Source organism: Eumetopias jubatus, unplaced genomic scaffold (genome assembly GCF_037043125.1).
Source record: "Eumetopias jubatus isolate StellerSeaLion01/CBP00866 unplaced genomic scaffold, mEumJub1_p1.0 scaffold_4, whole genome shotgun sequence".
NCBI lineage: Eukaryota > Metazoa > Chordata > Mammalia > Carnivora > Otariidae > Eumetopias > Eumetopias jubatus.
The window spans coordinates 6,099,612-6,120,354 of record NW_028274810.1 but is presented as its reverse complement, the minus strand read 5'-3'; the positions used below and the strand labels follow the sequence as shown (position 1 = coordinate 6,120,354).

Below are 20,743 nucleotides of genomic sequence, written 5' to 3'. Positions count from 1 at the left end.
AAAAGATCAAACTATTTCCAAATGATCCTTAAACAAAGCTTGAAATTATTCTAAATATTTTTTTAAAAAGTCTAGCATCCAGTAAAAAATTACCAGGTAGGCAAAGAAGCAAGAAATATAACTTATGATGAAGATAACAGTCAACAATAGAAACAGACCTAAGAATTTCCCATATGGTAGAATTAATGTGCGGACAATAAAACAACTATGATAAATATACTCTGTATGTTCAAGAAGGAGAATTGAAGGCATGAATACGACTAGGAAAGAGATAAAGGCATAAGAAAGATTCAAATCAAACTTCTAGAGATAAAAATACAATGAAGAGAAAAAGAATATACTGGATGGGATTAACAGCAAACAAAACACTACAGAGGAAATGACTAGTGAACTTGAAGATATATCAAAATATCTTCAAATAATAAAATTATCTAAGATGAAGCACCGAGGGAAAAAAAAAAGTCTAAAAAAATAAATAGAGCATTGATGAACAGAGAGACAACTTCAAGCAGCCTAAAAGATGTATGATGAAATTTGTAAAGGGGAGCAAAAAGGTTTTGAAAAAACAGTGCTTGAATATTTTCCAAATTTAGACCCATATATCCAAAAAGGTCAATGAACCCCCCCAAAAATAAACATGAAGAACAATAAGGGGCATTAGAGTCAAACTGCTAAAAATCAGTGGAAAGAAAATACCTTAAAAACAGCCAAAGGAGAGAAAATAACATATAAAGAAACAAATACAATAATTATTGCAGATTGCTCCTCAGAAATAATGTAAGGTAGAAAACAATAGAAGGATGACTTGAAAATGCTGAGGGAAAAGTCAACTTAGAATTCTACTCCCTAAGAAAATATCTTTGAAAACTAAGGCAAAATAAAAACCTTTTTAGACACAGAAAAGCAGAAAGACTTAATCACTAGGAGATAAGCACTACAAGAATTATTAAATGAATTTCTTCAGGCTGAAGGAAAATGATACTTGACAAAATTCAGATCTACACAAAAGAATGAAAAACACCAGAAACTATAAATATGTTGTTAAGTATAAAGACTGTTAATTTATTTTTACATCTCTTAAAAAATTAATTGACCATTTGAAGCAAAAATAATATTTTGGGGCATTTATTATAATATATATGACAATAATAGAACAGAGGGCAGGAGTGAAAATATAAGTATACTGTTGTAAGGTTTTTATGCTAGACAAAGTAGTATAGTTGATGGTAATGAGTTAAAGTTGCATACTGCAAACCCCAAACCACCACCACCAAAAGAAAAAAAAAAGAATGTCATTAATATGCCAGTGAAGAAATAAAATGTAATCATAAAAACGCTCCATTATTCCAAAAGAAGGCAAAAAAAGAGGGGGAAATGGAAAGGGAAGGAAAAAGATAAAGTAAAATGCAAGATGGCAAATACTGAACTCAGTCATCTCACCATCAACCACTAAATTTAAATGGCATGAATACCTCAATTAGAAGTTAGAAATCATCATATCGGAGAGAAAAAGCAAGACTCAATATATGGTCTCTATAAGAAACATATTTTAAAGACACAGATGGGCCAAAAGTAAAAGGATGGAAAAAATACTTAACAATAATCAAAAGAAAGGGAAGGTAGTTACATTAGTATCAAACAAAGAAGACTTCTGAAAAAGGAATACTACAAGGGTTAAATAAGATCATTTCATGACAAAGGACTCAATTCTTCAAGAGAACATAACAATTTTAAATGTTTATGTACTTAAAATCAGAGTTTCAAAATACATTAAGCAAAAACTGAAAGAATTTCAAGGAGAAAAATACACAATAATAGTGAGATTTCAATATCATTGTCAATAATTTATAGAATAAGCAGAAAGAAAATCAGGGAAGACCTAAAAATACTATTAAATTAGTAACATTTATAGAACACACCAAAAAACAGCAAAAGAGACATTCTTTTCAAGTGCACACAGAACACTTACCAAACAGACCATAGACTAAGCCATAAGACAAAATTTAATACATTTAAAATAATCCAAATGATGCAAAGTATGTTCTCTGATCACAATGGAATTAAACTAGATATCAATAACAAAAACTATCTGGAAGGAATCAGCAACAAAAGATATTTAGAATTAGCAACAACAAAGATGGAGCTAGTGAATATAATGCTAAGCAAAATAAGTTAGAGAAAGACAAATACCATATGATTTCACTAATATGTGTAATTTAAGAAAATGAATGAGCAAAGGGAAAAGAGAAAAAGAGAGGGAGAGAGAGAGAGAAAGAAACCAAGAAACAGACTCTTAACTATAGAGAACAAACTGATGGTGACCAGAGGGGACGTGGGTGGGGGCATGGGTGAAATAGGTGAGGGGGATTAAAGAGCACACTTATCATGATGAGCACTGAGTAATGTGTAGAATTGGTGAATCACCATATCGTACAACTGAAACTAACAGAACACTGTATGTTAACTATACTGGAATTACAATTAAAAACTTAGTAAAAAAAGATATCTGGAATTAAAGAACACATTTCTAAATAATCTATGAGTCAAAGAACAAATCAAAATGGAAATTAGAAAGTATTCTGAGCTGAAAAAAAATGATGTATCAAAATTTGTGAAGTACAGCTAAATCAGTGTTTTGAGAAAAAGATATACGGCACTAAATGTTTATTATGTTAGAAAAGTAGAAAGAAATAAAAATAATGGTTTAAGCTTCCATGTTAAACTAGAAAAAGAAGGGCAAGCTAGTTCCAAAAGAGGAAGAATAAAGAGCAGAAATCAATGAAATAGAAAACAGTAAAACAACTGAGAAAAATCATGAAACTAAAAAGATTACTAAAATCAATAACCCGGGGCGCCTGGGTGGCTCAGTCGGTTAAGCAGCTGCCTTCGGTTCAGGTCATGATCCTAGGGTCCTAGGATCGAGCCCTGCGTCTGGCTCCCTGCTCTGCAGGAAGCCTGCTTCTCCCTCTCCCTCTGCCTGCCACTCTGCCTACTTGTGCTCTCTCTCTCTCTGTCAAATAAATAAATAAAATATTTTAAAATAAAAAATAAAATAAAATCAATAACCTTCTACCAAGAGCAATTGCAAAGAAAAGAGAGAAAATGTAAATTACCAATATCTGAAATCAGTGAAGGGAAATCACCACAGATCTTACAGACATTAAAAGTACAATAAGGGAATATTATGAATGCCAATAATTCTGACAACTTAGAAAAAGTAAAACTCATTCCTTGAAAGATACAAATTACCAAAGCTCAATAAAAAAGAAATAGATACCCTGAATAAATATATCTATTAAAGACATTAAATTCACAGTTAAAACCTTCTAAGAAAGTTCCAGACCTAGATGTTTGGTAGATGTAATACCAACTGTACACAAACTGTTTCAATAAATAGAAAGGAAACATTCCCAATTGGTTCTGAGGCCAGCATTGCCCTCTTACCAAAACCATACAAACATAGCACAAGAAAGTTGGGGAACAATATCCCTCATGAACATAGATACAAAAATTCATAACAAAACTTTGAAATCATATCCAATAAATATGAGAGAGATAATACATCAAGACCAAGTAGAATTTATCCCAGGAATTTAAGGTTAGTTTAACATTTGAAAATCAGTTAACATAATTCACCTACATAAAAAAATATATATATTACTACCTCAACAGATAAAGAAAAATCATTGGGAAAAAAATCAACATTCATTCATTATAAAAAGAAAAAAAACTCTCAGCAAACCAGGAGTATATGGTAAATTACTCAATTTGATAGAAGACCAAAAAAAAAAAAAAAACAAACAAACAACCAAACCACAAAACAAAAAAACCCCAAACCTACAAGTAACATCATACTTAGTGGCAAAAGACTACATACATACTTCCCGAGAATCAAGAACAAAGAAAGATTTGCTTCTCTTACCATTTCTATTCTGCATTTACTAAAAGTCTTAGCCAGTATAATAATGCAAGAAAAATAAAATGTGTGTAGACTGAAAAAGAAATAAAATGTATATGGCTGTACTTATTTAGAAATAACATGATTATAAAAAAATCCTGAAAACGTAAACTAAACTAGAAGCTAAACTAATCTAGAATTAATAAGTGAGGTTAGCAATATTACCACAGAAAATTACTCTTTAAAACTTTTAAAACTCACACTACATGTAAAAATTAACTCAAAATAGATTGTGGACTTAAAGGTCAGTACTAAAAGTATAAAAGTTTTAGAAGAAATCAAAGGAGATAAACCTCAGTGACCTTGGGTTAGGCAAAGTTTTGTTAAACAACATACAAGAAAAATGAACTGTGAATGAAGATTCTATTGAACATCAAAATTAAACTCTTTCTCTTCAAAAGACAGTCAAAACAGAAGCTACAATTGGGAGAAGATAATTGTAAAGCAAATATCTGACAAAGAAATTGTATCTAGAATATAAAGAACTCTTTCAATTCAATAATAAGACAAACAATCCAATTTTTCAAATGAACAGAAGTTTTGAATAGTCAGTATAGCAAGTAATGTAGATGGCTGACCAATAAGCACATGAAAAGATGCTCATAATCATCAGTAAGTAGGGAAATTCAAGTTAAAACCATGGTGAAATACCATATACAGCCACTAGAAAGGCTAAAATTAAGGGCAATCACATCCAAGTGTTCTTGAGGATGTGGTTCAACTGGAACTCTCAAACAGTGCCCGTGGGAATGAAAATGGTATAACCATCTTGGAAAACATTTTGGCAATTCTGTGAAACATATACCTACCACATAATTCATCTATTCCACTCCTAGATATATACTCAAGAGAAATAAAATCACATGTCTACACAGACTCACTCATAGCAGCTTTATTTGTAATATCCCAAAACTTAAAAAAAGCTAAATGTTCCACTAGTGAATTATAGTATATCCAAATAATGGAATACTACTTAGCAATAAAACAGAATGAATTATTAATACATGTAACATAGATGAGTCTCAAATAATATGCTAAATGACAGAAGTCATATTCCCTCTCCCAAAAAAAGAATTTGCATGAAATGATTCCATTTATATAAAATTATAAAAAATGCAAATAAATCTGTAGTGACAGAGGTAGATCCCTGGTTGCCTGGAACAGGGAAGGGGAAAGGAGGGGAAATTACAAAAGAAAATATTTTTAAGGGGGTGGATATGTTCATGATCTTTAGAGATGGTTTCAGTTGCCAAATGTCAAAACTTATTGAATTATACATTTAAAATATTGGTAGTATACTTTATATTAATTATACCTCAACAGATCTGCTTTAAAAGAAACTATCATAGCATTGTCCCCACTTTGTCATTACAAAAGAAATCAGTAAGGGAATGCTTAAAGAGATTCTACTGCCTCAACTCCTAAAGCCGGTAGCTTTGAAAGGAGATTTAAAAACTCTAATGTTGGGGCACCTGGGTGGCTCAGTCGGTTAAGTGTCTGCCTTTGGCTCAGGTCATGATCCCGGAGTCCTGGGATCAAGCCCCGCATTGGGCTCCCTGCTCCGCGGGAAGCCTGCTTCTCCCTCTCCCACTCCCCTTGCTTGTGTTCCCTCTCTCACCGTGTCTCTCTCTCTGTCAAAAAATAAATAAAAATCTAAAAATAAATAAATAAATATATAAAAATAAAAACTCTAATGTTAAAGACACGTGATAAACTCTTGGGATGGCCAGTCTCAGCACTGAGAGGCCCCTGCCCCAATGGGGCTCTGCTCTGCTCCCTGTGTGCCTCAGGGGATTTACAAGCTGGCTGGCATACTCACTGGCAAGGCAGTCATCCATGTCCTCCTCACAGTCCATACCACTGAAGCCTGGAGGACACTCGCACATGTAGCTGCCCTGGGTGTTATGGCAGAGACCGTGGTTCATGCAGGGCTTGGAGACACACTCATCAATGTCAATTGTACACCGTTGACCTAGAAATACAGGTGCAATGAATGCTCCTGTCTTTGGAAGGTGAGTCCCACAGAAATGTATGGGGGATCTGAGCTGCAGCTGCAGTAGATAGGGATATTCTGGCTGGTGTCCTGCTTTGGGAAGTTCTGTAAGGCTTTGTGTCCCTGGCACAAAATTATTTGGGCAAGTTTTGCCCAGGTGGTAAAACTCCTTTAGAACATCATGGTTTTAGACTCGGGCTGGAGTCTTCCAGCCACTAGGGGGCCCCAAAGATATGAAAATGAAAAAGGCTTTCTAAGTCATGCCAGTTAGCAGGTCCTATACAAGGCCGGTGTTCTTGATGATGGGCAGGCCTCAGAAGACCTGGGCCTTCCATGTTAATCGGATGATCTGACCACTTTGTTTAAAACTCCTGGTTTCTCTAACTCCTATGTTGTTACCTTGCCAGCCAGGGGCACACAGGCAGGTATAACTCTCAAAATTTGGTGCCTCTTTGCAAACGGCAGCATTCTCACATGGGTTTGGGGAACAGGGAGCCAACACCGTCTGACAATTCTTGCCTGTAAAGCAAATGACAGAATTTAGAGAAATAGCCAAGGAGACCGAAATTTTTCAAATTCTATACCAACGGATGTTCTCTGAATTCAAGTCTAAGGCAGCAGTTAAAAACTTTGGAATCTGAGAGACCTGGGTCCTTTGAGGCTTAGCTCTACCTTGATTACTAACTATGTGACCTCAGGCAAGTTATTTATCTGCTCTGAGCCTTCCACATAAACAAAATAAGAACTAGGATGGTATGTAACTCATAGAGGCTTTTTGAGGACTAAATAAAAAATGTTTACAAAGTCTTTATTAGCATAGAGCCTGGCACATAGAGTGAGTGCTCAACAACTGTTGGGCTGCTCTTGTCTTTATTATTATGGGTAGTTATTATGGATTTGGACACCTGCATCAGTCAAGTGCAACAGTTTCTGCATCTCCATAGCTAAGAGTCAGCCACTCAGAAGCTCAGTCACACAGATCCTCCTTCACGTGAGCCAGGAAGAAGCAACAACACAGCCTCCTATTCCTCACAACTTCTGCTAGCCTGTTCCAGAAGGCAATGGAGTTGATCAGAAGGCCACGGGAAGCAGGAAACAGTGAGGTAATTCTGACTGCCTGGTAACATGTCTCCTTATACCAACATCAACAACATGACATTGATATTTGCATACCAATATTTCCTCCCTTAGCATACCGAATATAAGCTTCCAGCATAGAAAAAAAAAAAAGGAAGACTTTTATTAAAAGGAAAAGTTTTTTTAAAGTCAAGTTACAACTAACTCAACTTAAAATACTATCCTAAAATTTCATATTCAGAAAGAAGAAAAATTACCACAAATTTTTACCAACATACCCAACCAGTTTTTAAGGTATTTGGTCAGAACAGTGGCTCTCAAGAGAAGGCAATGTTGTTTAGTTCCCTTCATGCTGGCAAAGCCCAATGACAGAACCTTTATCTACACTCAGCACTGAAATTTTAATCTACATAGGCTTTCAGTCTAATATAATTTCCCAAAGTTCATACACAGTAAATTCTTTATTGGGATCCTAATCCGAAGAAAAACCAATAACCAGCATAGAGCCAAATATTCTTACAGTATCTGACTAGCAAGAAGACAAAATAAATATTTTCAGACCTACATCTCACTCAGGTAAGCCTATGATATAACTGAGCATAGTGACACCTGCTTATATCTCCCTGCAGCCATTAAGTCTCCGTCTTTCTGGCTATGAGATACTCTTCTTATTATCAACAAATGTGATCAGTGCTGTCATTATGAAATGTATTTTTTAGGCTTCCTTTGGGGATAGCTAGGGATCTCCAATAACTTCAATTTTATCTATGAGGCTGGCTAAATGCAGTTTGCCTCCATGAACATTTCTTCCAAAGAGGGGCAAAGGTAACAATGTAGCACCAAGTCTTTCAGGTAACAGAGTTATGGTTTTGGCCACTCTGCCACTCTAAACAGCTAGAGTCACTGGTAACAGCTACTAATAACAGCCTAACAGGGGAGTAGGAACTAAGCCATGCTCCTGCCTGCATGCTGCATACTAGAGAAACATGCAAAGCCATCATCCATATTTCTGTTTTGTTCTCCACAGATGAAGAAAATGGATGATGAGGAGGTAAACAGGCCATACAAATACAACCACACAAAACAATCACAAGACAGCAGTAATGAGGCAGGAAAATGCAAAGAAGAAACAAATGTCCAAGCACACTCCTAAAATACCACCTGAAGCAAAGAACACTTGGTACGAACTGAAGTCACACCCATGTCTTCTGTGTGTGTAATCGCCATCCAAGGGGCAATACCTCTCTGAATGAGACGTAGTGGTACTGAATGTAAGGAGAAGAAGGGCTGTTAAGAGGAAGAGCTTTGGACTGAGAGGGACTTAAGGGCAAATCTACCACTTACCTATGTGACCTTTAGCAGGTAACTTCTCTCTACCTCAGCGTAAAATGGTCATAGGAACTTCTACTTTACAGAATTATTGTGAGTACTAGATTAAGGAATCCAAAGTATACAAAGTGTCTGGCATATAGTAAATTAACAGTAAGTGGTGGTTGTTGTATTACTGAACTAAGATTAAGAACACAGACCCACAACACTGGGTCCATTCAAATAATGAATGAAATCAGCAGCCATACATCATTTTAAAAACATTTTAAACCCCAAAGTACAAAGAAAGCAAATGAGTTTCCCTACCAGTTGCATCTAGAGAGGCCACAGTGTTTTCTCAGAGCTCAAGATCTAATCAGTGAGGGCAGGATGGGTGACCAGGGAGTGTATTCCTCAGAGCAGCATCACTGCCCCACAGAACCTGTCTCCGAGACTCTGGGGTTTAGAACTATAAGGCAAGAACACACATTCCCTCTGGTCCTTTCACCTGCAGAACTCACCTGTGTATGGCAGCACACAGTGGCAAGTATAGCCACTTACGTCATCAAAGCAGGTTCCTTGGTTCAGACACGGATTTGAAGCACATTCATCAATATTCACCTGACAGTTATAGCCTGTAGACAGACAAGGGGAAAACCCCGAAACAGTGAAACTTTCTGTTAGCTTCCTCATTATCTAAATTACTAAGCAAACCTCTTCATGGTAAATATATATTTTAAGATTTTATTTATTTACTTGAGAGAGAGAGAGGGAGCACAAGTAGGGGAGAGGGGCAAAGAGAGAGGGAGGAGCAGGCTCCCCGCTGAGCAGGGAGCCCGATGAGGGGCTCAATCCCAGGACCCCTCCTGGGAAATATTAACTGCTCTAGAAATTGAATTTCTTTAGGCCACTGGAACACCTGTTCTTTCAGTGGCAAGTCCCTGACATACATACAGTCAGTCAGTAAAACGCAGTCGAAAAGATGAATGGAAGAAGTATATTCTAGGGTGCCTAGGTGGCTCAGTCATTAAGCATCTGCCTTCAGCTCAGGTCATAGTCCCAGGGTCCTGGGATCGAGTCCCACATCAGGCTCCCTGCTAGGCAGGAAGCCTGCTTCTCCTTCTCCCACTCCCCCTGCTTGTGTTCCCTCTCTCGCTGTGTCTCTCTCTGTCAAATAAATAAAATCTTTAAAAAAAAAAAAGAAAGAAAAGAAAAGACATATAATCTAATAGTCTAAAGGCTGAATGCACCTCCAAATACAAGTAATTCCTCAACAGTGGACCAAGAAGCTCACTTAGGTTAAAACTCTGCTGCTGTTTCTAAATATCACCTCTTTCTATACAAAGTAGTTGGTGAGGGCCTAAAAAGGGGTATAATTTATCAAGGGATAATATTTTTTTTAAGATTTAGTCATTTATTTGAGAGAGAGAGAGGGAGAGAGAGCATGAGCAGGGGGAGGGACAGAGGTAGAGAATCTCAAGCAGACTTCCTGCTGAGTGTGAAGCCCCAATGCAGGGCTCAATCCCAGGACCCTGAGATCATGACCTGAGCTGAAATCAACAGTCAGCTGCTCATTCGACTGAGTGCCTCAAGGGATAATATTTTTTTAATACATTAATCAAAGCCTCTGGTTTATGCCTACTCTTTCATATGCCCAGTCTCTACCACTGATGTAGTAGTACTTCCTGAAGTCATAAAACTGTTTTCCCCTGATCCAAGACATGGAATCTATTCCCTCTATGAAAAAGAGGAAAGTAATGAAGCATTAATGGGATAGGACAGTGCCCAAATATTACACACCTCTGCATCTTCAACAGGGCCTGACACAGAGCCTCAACATAGAGGAACTGCATGCACTGTAAATAAAAAAATGGTGGTCTGGGAGTACAGAGGTCTGGGTTCGAACTGTACTCTGCTACTCACCAGTCATACACTTTTGGATTTTACATTTTGATTTTTATTTTGTTCGTTGATCAGCAAGTCTCAATGAGACAAAGAAATAAAAGCACTTTTAAATTTCTTTGCAAATGTAATATATCAGAAAATTAATGACTAAAGTATAATCTCAGAAAACTTTCAAATAATCAAATAAATTGACACTGAAACATACTGATGTATCATGGTAGCCTGGCACAATTTTTGAGTGGGGAAATCAATGACTAAGTGGATAGAGGAGTGCAAAATAAATGATTTACCCACAGATTTCACTCTTGAGTTTCTAAGGGAAAACTTGGGTGGTGGAAATACAACAATGGCAACTAAAAAATGATTTACACAACACCCACTATAATACATTTTTCCAGAAGGCCATAGGTAGACTATATATTTAGGTTATCTCAATGTGTAAGATAATTTGTTGGAAGGGTTTGGAACACATGGATTCTTCCATGGCATGATTGCTATCATAATTACAGTAAGACAATATTCTCATTCTACTCCCCAAAATCTCTTTTGAATTACTGTAGAATCAAACCAGCACCAGGGACCTTACAATTAGAACACCTGTCCAGAGTTGTGTAAGTGGTTTGCCTGTTTTTAAATTGGATTATTTGCTTCTTTGCTATTGACTTGTATGAGCTCTTTATACCATTTTGGATATTATTAACCCCTTTTCAAACACATTGTTTACAAATATTTTCTCCCATCCTATAGCATCCTATGCGCTCACCTTAAATAGTTCCATAGCTCACCTCTCTGCTAATAGAATCTATATCTCTTTATGTTTTTATTCCCCAAGTGTAAAAATATTAAATTCTTGTAAATATTAAGTTCTCAAATTATGTTTGCTATAAGAGTGAATAGGAACAAAGGAAGGGAAAAGAAGAAGTCAAAGAACATGCAATAAGAAAAAGGCATAAAGGGAGATAGAAATATGCACTTTTGTTTTCACCTTTAAAGCCCTTCTTGCAAGTACACCTGTATCCATTCACCAGATTGTCACAAGTTCCTCCATTCTGGCATGGGTTAGAAAGACATTCATTTTTGTCCACTTCGCAGTTGATGCCAACCCAGCCTGCATCACAGAGGCACTTGTACCTGAAAGGATATAGCATTCTTTACTGTGGGGGGATGAATATACAATTGAGTCTTAGGTGAAATATAGGATTTGGTGAAGAAATGAGGGACAGAGGAGCTCATGGATAAGCTAATCTCATTTCTACTCTTCTAGGAATCTATACTTGGATTGCTGTGGACACAATGTGAACTGTGTGGTCCCGTCTGGAGTACTCAGTAAACCGATTTTACTGGTGCTTCCCAGCTCACCAAGATGCTAGAGAACTTAATTAATTATATGTGAGCTTTCATATGTAACCAGTGGTTGGTAAACATATTGGGCCAATCTGAAAGGGACATTAAATCTGCCTTCTATTATACATAAAACTAAAGTGAAGCAAACCTTAGGATCATTTGCTTCTGATGCAAAACAGATACCCAAGAAATATGTTCGTATCAGAGACTCTAGGGCACTCTAAGAACTCCTGGGATGTCTGACTTACAAGACATACTTTGTTCTCTCCTAAAACCCTGCCCCAGAAAGCATGTAGAGTAAACTGAGCAGGAAAAGGAACAAGAATGAAGGTGTCTGAAATACATGTACATTGTTCACAATTTGAACATCATTAACACTTAGGAGTATGGTATCAGGAAATAAAAGCTCTCTTGTCTGGAGATCCTTAGGAAAAAGGTAGATGGGTTGGGATGCTTTGCAGGCTGCCATACTCTGAAACGGGAATACCGAGGTAATTCATTTGGAAAAATTACTTGATTTCTCTTCACCCCTAAATACACTCTTCATTCTTTCACTTGTTGTAAGTATGGCAAATGGCAATGCCTACAGCCCTACCTTCTGGCAAGCACACCAAGAGTATAGGACTATTTTGTGTGACCTAACATCACACTCTGAGTTTCTAGAAAAGTACTATCAACACATCACACAACTCTCAGGGGCTTACAAACCATGAATGTTTTATCAGGGCCACGTCTAAAGTTAGCTGAGACCAACTCCACTTCAGTGGCACACACCAGTACCATGATAGAACAGAATTGAGCTTTTTTAAGCAGAGGGAGAGATCAAATAGAACCTTTGTCAAAACTCAATCTTGCAATAATTTCTAAAAGCACAATTGCCAAAGACTCACAAAATAATCCTGGACTTCTCCCATGAGCTGCTACCCCCCTATTTTCTACCTATTCAGTCATGGAAGGTAGAGCAGAAGTGGTGGTTTGGAAGACTGAAGGAGACTACCAAAATCTGTAACCAGTCTCAGCTCAAGCCCCTGAATGACTTCCACAGGGCACGGCCTGTACTGAAACTCAACTGGCTTGCTACAAGTCAAGAAGGAATATTCATACATAGCAGCTACTCACCCACTGAGGCCCCCGGTACAGTTTCCGTGGATGCAGGGACTGCTCAGGCACTCGTTCACCTGTGAGTAGCAGCTGGGGTGATGGGGACCCTCGGGGCACAGACAGCGGAAACCATTCACATCGTTGATGCACGTTGCACCCTTGCGACAGGGATTGGAAGCACACTCATCAATGTCAATGTTACATCTCTGCCCTGTAGAGAAGGGAAAATTTTTGTCAAATCCAAAATGCTTAGGAAAGAGACACAGAACTATGAGAGATACTGTGTTGACACCTTCCATCTTATAAGATGCTTTGGGCACCAAATGCAGGATTTAAATAATAAACACCTAAGAGCACTTAGCACCATGCGAGGAAGTAGCAAACAGCATAGTCGGTCTTTCGATAACGCAGCCAAGTTAACAAAATGCTGGAACAGCACTGCAGTGTTTCAATATATATTTCTTCTTTACTCCATCTTAGAAATAGGGAAACTTCAAAAATGTTACCAAAGTTGGCTGTCCCTCTTCTGCTGTTGTGAATACTCTCGAAGAAGCTTTTATCACTGTTTTCAGCTGGTTCACCGCAAACTAATTTTTTCGATTAGTCAACCTCTTACATTTCTACATAAGGTATATCTCAATTACCCGGAATATTTCGTAAATAAACTATTAACTTAATGATTATATTGGTTAAAAAGAAAGCCATTTTGCTTTCATTCTTAGAGTTGTATTAATCCGTTTTCTGCCTCAGAAAGAAGGATATTCTAAACATGATTTTATTGTCTTTGGATAACTGAGAAAATAATACAGGGTCTCTTAATCTAGACCAGTGGTTCTCAAACTTTAATGTGCAAAAAGACTCACTTAAAATACTTGTTTTAAATGGAGATTCTTAAGCCCTATCACCATAGATTGTGATGGGTAGAGTCCAGCAAACCATGTTTTAAATAATGCAGATGGTTCAAATATTACATTTTGGAAGACTTTGATGTAGACAATTATTAAGAATATATGAAATTAAGTGAATATATTCTTCCTCTAAAACCTATGCAAGGCTGTACTTTGAAAAGATGTCAGCTCTAACCTCGACATTTGTTGCTTTAAGCTGAATAAAGTGTGCCACTTAAATAAGAGTTTTGCTTTGTTAAATCTGAATAATTGAGATTTAACTATATATTCCAAAATGATATAAAATTTTAAAATAACCCATAATTCTGTAAATGAGTGGCAACAAGCAACTGCTGTGAAGGAATTTATAAGTTTCAAAGAATACAATTTTCTGATTCAGATAAAAACATGCATTTTTATTTAAGAAAGAGTAACCCTGCATTTAGAACAGGAAATTCCAAATAAAATAGATCCACACCCCTTTAAAGTATGGGTATTAACATTTTTTCACTCTCCGTTGCTCTCTAAACCATTATTGGCGGTTCTTGTGGTAAAGACCCATAATCTGGTAGTGGTTGCTGTTTTTCTCTTAAGCGTTTTATTAATAACTTATTTTAAAATACTATTTTCTTAGCCTCAGCCTCAGATTTTTTTTTAGATGTTTGCCACTGGCACCAAGACAGGAGCCCAAACTCTTCAACTGCACAGCTATCCTTGGCCTGCTATCTGGTGGAGAATGAGGAAAAAGCCTTCTTTTTCTGTCCTTTTTAGGAAGCATTTTCTCATAAGTCTCTCCTCCCAGGTTTTCCTCATTTGCTTTAAAAACTCTTCCCAGAATCAATTTTCAAGTCATCTTTAATCGAGAGGGTTAAATGCCTCCTTATGCAGTCTACCAGGTGGACTGACAGCGGCTTCACTATCAAGGTCCCACCTTTAAGGAGTTTCCACCCAGCATCAGAAATGCCCAGCACAAGGCTATGAATCTTATTGGGCTCAGGAACTACAGAATGAGAAGTTAACCAATGTTTCTCACCTTGTAGGTACTCAACAAATTAGTGTTTAATAAACAAAAGCATGATATAGTCCACTTGAGAGACTGGATTGGATGTCAGAAGTCCCATATGTGAGTTCTAGTCATTCACTCAGCAATATTTATTGAGTGTTTCTCCATGCTGGACACAGTTTTAGACACTGGTTAAAAAGATGATTAGGGGGGTTTCTGCCTTCTGGGAACTCACAGTCCCAGCTGTGTGACTCAATACATACAAAATATATTTGTATACATTGCATGGACACATCAAGCTCTAACTCTCAGTTTCTTACTTGTTAAATGGGAATACTAAAATTTCCTTATCTACATTTTGTGTTTTGTCTTGTCAATATTTTGAGATATAATTGATGTACAACACCATATAAGTTTAAGGTATAAGGCATACTGGGGCGCCTGGGTGGCTCAGTCAGTTAAATGTCTGCCTTCGGCTCAGGTCATGATCCCAGAGTTCTGGGATCGAGCCCCACATGGGGCCCCCTGCACAGCGGGAAGTCTGCTTCTCCCTCTCCCTCTGCCCCTCCCCCTGGCTCGTGTTCTCTCTCTCTCTCAAATAAGTAAAATCTTAAAAAAAAAGAAGGTATATGGCATACTGATTTGATACATTTATATATTGCAACAGATTATCACTTTAAGCTAACACCTCTATTACGTCACATATTTATCATTTCTTTTTTGTGGTGAGAACAATTAAGACTTACTCTCTTAGCAACTCTGAAGTTTATTACACAGTATTGCTGACTATAATCACTGTACTGTGATAGGTCTCCAGACCTTATTTATCTACTAGTTTCAAGTCTGTACCCTTAAATACATCTCCCCAATTAGCCCAGCCCCTGCTAGCCACCATTCTACTCTATTTTTATGCGTTTGGCATTTTTGTATTCTACATACAAGTGATATGATACAGTATTTGTCTTTCTCTGACTTATCTCGCTTAGCATAAAGACCTAAAGGTCCATCCATGTTGTCTCAAATAGCAAGATTTTATTATTTCTTATGGCTGAGTAATATGAATTGATTTCAGTATTATTGCAAGATTTCTTAGCAGTGTGCCTGTTCGGGATATGCTATTATTAGGTTAACTAAGGGCCAAAGAACCAAAAAGCAATTGTATGTTAAATATTTATAAATTATAAATTTATATATTTATACTTATAAATTATACACTCTACTGCTGATTAGAAACTACTGTAAGAGATTTAGAGAGAGAAGATATCATAAAATTCATACATATGTTTTCTTATTGTACTTTGGTGATTTTATATAGTTTAATAATGACATTATAATGAGGATTAGCTACCTTGGTAGATCTGTTACTCATGATTAGCCTTTCAAATGCTTTTTGAAAACTACTAGGGTTTGGTAGATAGTGAAGCTTTCAAAACTTCACCTGTTTCAGATGATACTGGATTTCTAAGTACAAATAATGATTTACAGCTTAAAAATACAATCACTCTGTGGTTAAATCATGTAGCTCTGAAAATTACAGTGGATACTTCTAGTATCCTCTATCTGGAAATTATTGGGAATTTTCCAAAAATAGTTTCTAAAATTGTGTTTAGCTACTTCTGCCTAATGTGTTTTTTAAAAATTGAGCTATAATTGACATATAACATATTAGTTATGGTGTGGAACAGAATGCTTTGATATTTGTCTATACTGCAAAATGATCACCATAAGTCTAGTTAACATCCATCACCATACATAGTTCCAAAAAACTTTTTTTTCTTGCTTTTTGCCTGTTTTTAAATCGGATTATTTGCTTCTTTGCTATTGACTTGTATGAGCTCTTTATACCATTTTGGATATTATTAACCCCTTTTCAGACACATTGTTTACAAATATTTTCTCCCATCCTATAGGCTGCCTTTCAACTTATTGTTCCTTGCTGTGCAGAAGCACATTAGTTTAAGTAGTCCCACTTGTTTATTTTAGTTTTTGTTGCCTATGCTTTTGGTTTCTTATTCAACCTATCTGCTTTTATGGACTGTTATGAGAAGTCAGCAAAATAATAGATATTAAGGTGAAACTGAAAAAGGAGTTAGTAAAACTGAAAACTAGCTTGTAGAAGTGTCATTTGATTCCTTACATTTCCCAATCAGTTAAGTATAAAGAGGTCTGAGAATACAGAATTTAGTCTTAAAAAGAAAAATTCATTTATATCTGTCAAAGCTGTCATGAAAATTGTAAAAAAAAAAAAAGAAGAAAAAGTAGTGTTTTTTTTTAAAGATTTTATTTATTTATTTGAGAGAGAGAGAATGAGAGACAGAGAACATGAGAGAGAAGAGGGTCAGAGAGAAGCAGACTCCCCGCTGAGCAGGGAGTCCGATGCGGGACTCGATCCGGGGACTCCAGGATCATGACCTGAGCCGAAGGCAGTCGCTTAACCAACTGAGCCACCCAGGCGCCTGAAAAAGTAGTAGTGTTAAAATAAAACAAAGGAAAGGATAAAACACCTCACATTTACAGCTCATATATATATAATACCAGAGTTGTCTGTGGTATTTTCGGCAGCTGATTAAAAAAACAAAAAATGAAAAAAAAAAAAACCAACGAAAAAAATAGACATAGAAAATCGTTCCAAGAACAGAGTACCACCCAGTAACCAAAACATTCCAGTTCTTAGTTATGTAATTTCATGTTATACCTTAGGTTTATTTTAGAATATTTTTAGCCTATGTCCTCCCCCTCCTTGACCTCCTTGGTTTGCTGAAATGTTAAAAAGAGAGAGAATATGATTTACTGGCATTAAAAAAAAGAAAAAAAAAAGGTCCAGTGTCTAACGGTCACATATCTAAAAAGAAGCCAGAACAGGCACCCACTTAGGCTGTCTGGTGAGGTGAGAATGGGCATGGGCTCTAGAGTAGGACCACCTGGACTGGAATCCTGGCCACAGCGCACCTGTAATGTTATTTAACCTCTCTAAACTGCGTTTCCCATCAATACCATAGGAATGATAATGGCTGTAATAATTAAACAAGATTAGGCCACCTACTACCTAGCTCAAAATAAGCTCTTAATAAATGGTAGCTATTCTCTTGTTACCTATTTAACAAAAATGCACCTATTACCCTATCTAGCAGGAATTTTTGTGTATTTAATTGGCTGTCACTTAATCTTGGAGTAACAAGTTTCAGGACCCAAAAGTGCAGCTGGTTACTACCAGCAGTGCTGGGCACTAGATATGACAGCTTTCATCATGCCCGTCTTCTGAGTGATCTTCCACTGAGCAGAGATCTCAGTGACCTGTGTGGGCCACGAACATTACTCCCTAGCATCCAAAATCATGCCAAGCAGGAGAAAGGATTGTGAAATATACAGGAAAGTAACTTCCCGGCAAGCGAGAGGCAGACATTTGCTTCACTTGGCCCTGAATGCCTTTTGATATCTGGTTTAAAAAGCTCTGAGGGAAATTTCTCACATTGGTTGCAAATGACCACATGGTATTTATTAAATGGTAACATTATTACATAAGTGCCTGCTTGCATGTGGCACTGTCTAGAAAGAATAGGATAGGCATCACATATGCCCTCTGAGGGTGCCATTAACAAACAGCTGTGTCCGTAAGGTGCCTCAGATTTCTCAGTAGCCCCTACCACTTTTTGATCAGGAGGGTAAAAGATAAAGGCAATCTTATCAACAACAAAAGAGAAGATTTATGTTTGTGTGTGTGCACACAAGCATGGGTGTGTAAATGTTCTAACTACTTATAATAATGATAACCAATTTTATTTTAGCCATTTACTTTCTTCCTTCTAGTGAGAAAAGATCTCCCTTGTGCTAGCCAAGTTAGCTTGGTCCTCCCAAGTTCTTGCTTCATCCAACAATCTCCCACAAGAGGAAGTACTCAGAAAAAAGCATTTAGTGTTTTCACAGAATTTTATCTTGGCTATACTTTCATGAAGGCATTCATTCCTAAGTGTAGCAAATTAAAGGTGGCATTGGACGCTATATAACTCAAGCACAGTGACAGAAGCTCATGGTATAACTAGAAATGCTTTTCAGGTAGCCACAACACAAGGTCTAAATACCCTAACTAATGAAAACCTTCGTGTTACAGTTTAGGGAAGGCCTGTAAGTAGAAAACTGGGCCAGTGAAGTACAGAAACAAACTTCTAACCTTCCAAGGGATAAAGAAATAGGCAACATTTGAAAAGTGATTTTTCTTTAGATGCCCCTTTCCCAAAGTGACAGGGCTGGGACCTCCCGACAAAAAGGGTATTACCTGTGAATCCCGGTGAGCAGACACAACTGTAACGATTAATGCCATCCATACAGACTCCGTGGACACAAGGGTTACTTGCACAGTCATCAAAATTGATTTCACAATTAACACCTGCAAAGATAAAAGCAAAAAGAAACTAGTTTTATCATAAAAATAGCATGTGATACAAGGTGTTGAGAAATCTAAAGAGTATCCAGCCAACCCTGGATACAGTAAAGCATCAGATCTCCCAAGTGTAGTCCTCCAGTCCCCGTCAGGGAGATTATGAGGTCAAAACTATTCTGTGAATCATACTAAGCCACTATCTGCCTGTTTCAGTGTGTTGGCATCTGCATTCATGGTGCAAAAGCAATGGGGGTGGGACTGTTGACATGTTAGCAGGAATCAAGGCAGTGGTGCCAGATTGTACTAGTGAGTGGTCATTATATTCTTAACCTCCATGCACTCACAATTTAAACCAAACAAAAAGACAGTCTCACTTAATAATGACTTTGGTGAAGAAGTCAAAATTACCTTTATATTTTTATTATATCTTGATCTTTGAATATATATCTACTGTTCTGTGTAATGAAATGGGAAATAAAGCATTCTGTGGCATGCCAAAGTACACAGTTTCTTCCAGGAAAAGCAGTTGTTCGACTGTTTGAATTCTGAACTGAACATGCTTTTTTCATGGAATCCCATTTTAAATGAGAGAACAACTGACAGAGGAATCAGGGCTATTCAGACCTAAGTACTTAGCAAACATTAAGTGAAAGAAGGAAACCTGTCATTTCAAGGAAAACAACTGGCAGTACTGTGTTCCAAAAGTAAAATTTAAGCCTTTGCATGAAAACCAGAATTTTGGAACTTGTATCCACTGCCAGAGCTTGAAACTGTCACTATTATGGGCATAAGTTCAGGATAAATCTTAAAGGGTCTGGCATCTTCCTCTGGGGCTGTGCTGCCTCTCCTCTGGCCCATTCCCCTGAAGAATGGTAGAGTTTGGCTATATTATGAAAGGCTTAATTCTAGATATGGGTAACTAAACAGTAGGGATATACCAATCATTAATTTCTACCATCATTTTATAAAAATACTCATGATATTTTGTCATTTACTTAATATGAATTGAGTGATGCTTTATTTCTCATTCATAGAAAAATGCCTTGGTAGTTTAAAAAAATCCAAAAATAAAGCCTGGTAAAAAGGATATAAACTAACAAAATTTCCATGAAAAAATGCGAAAACTTTGGTTCACTCATACTTTGTATTAATATTTAATAATAATAATTACATTAAAAACTTACTGAGCCATTATTATGTGCAAGCACTTTGCCTCCCACTTTACATAACTCTTCTTCAGTCTCCTCACTCAACTGGCACATCAAGTTGCGTTACACCCACTTTATCACAGACTTGCTCAATGATGGCAGCACAGCCAGGATGTGAGCCAGGCACTTTGGATTCTACACGCTTTGCCACACCATACTGCTCACTGTTATTAATGAGGTCAGGCTGCCTCACTACCACAGATGAGGCAAGAGTTCCCATATTCCTTGTATACAAGTGCATACTTTTAGGAGAATTGTCTAGCCATTGGCTGATAACCCCCACTTACCAAAAATTGACCACGGTAGGCCACAGGAGGCTATATTTTATTCGAGCAGGAACAGATACCCTGCCTAAGATGGGACAAGGAGATTTTCTCACTGGAACACTGGAATATGACCTGGGGGACCCATTGTCTACAAATTGCTCTGCTTCCTGCTAATTTTTGCAAAGCCTTATTGATCAATTCTCACTTGGAATCTGTAAGATACTTCTATGTGCTTTCACTAAATTCCTTGTCTATTTTCTTGTTATTGTTTGCTTGTTTGCTAAAGAGTCTTTAAACTAGTCAAGTTGGTTTCTG

At 37.1% G+C, this 20,743-nt stretch overlaps 1 protein-coding gene across 1 annotated transcript in view; it reads right to left on the bottom strand.

Moving 5' to 3' along the window:
- The window catches only part of NOTCH2 (notch receptor 2), a 166,910-nt gene that overhangs the window by 30,551 nt on the left and 115,616 nt on the right, over positions 1-20,743 (bottom strand). Inside the window, exons 12-17 of the mRNA XM_028102049.2 lie at positions 18,850-18,960; positions 12,705-12,897; positions 11,227-11,372; positions 8,858-8,971; positions 6,351-6,470; positions 5,778-5,930 (exon numbers count right to left, since the gene is read on the bottom strand). Coding sequence (XP_027957850.1) covers positions 5,778-5,930; positions 6,351-6,470; positions 8,858-8,971; positions 11,227-11,372; positions 12,705-12,897; positions 18,850-18,960 — 837 coding nt within the window. The remainder of the gene's footprint in view (positions 1-5,777; positions 5,931-6,350; positions 6,471-8,857; positions 8,972-11,226; positions 11,373-12,704; positions 12,898-18,849; positions 18,961-20,743) is intronic.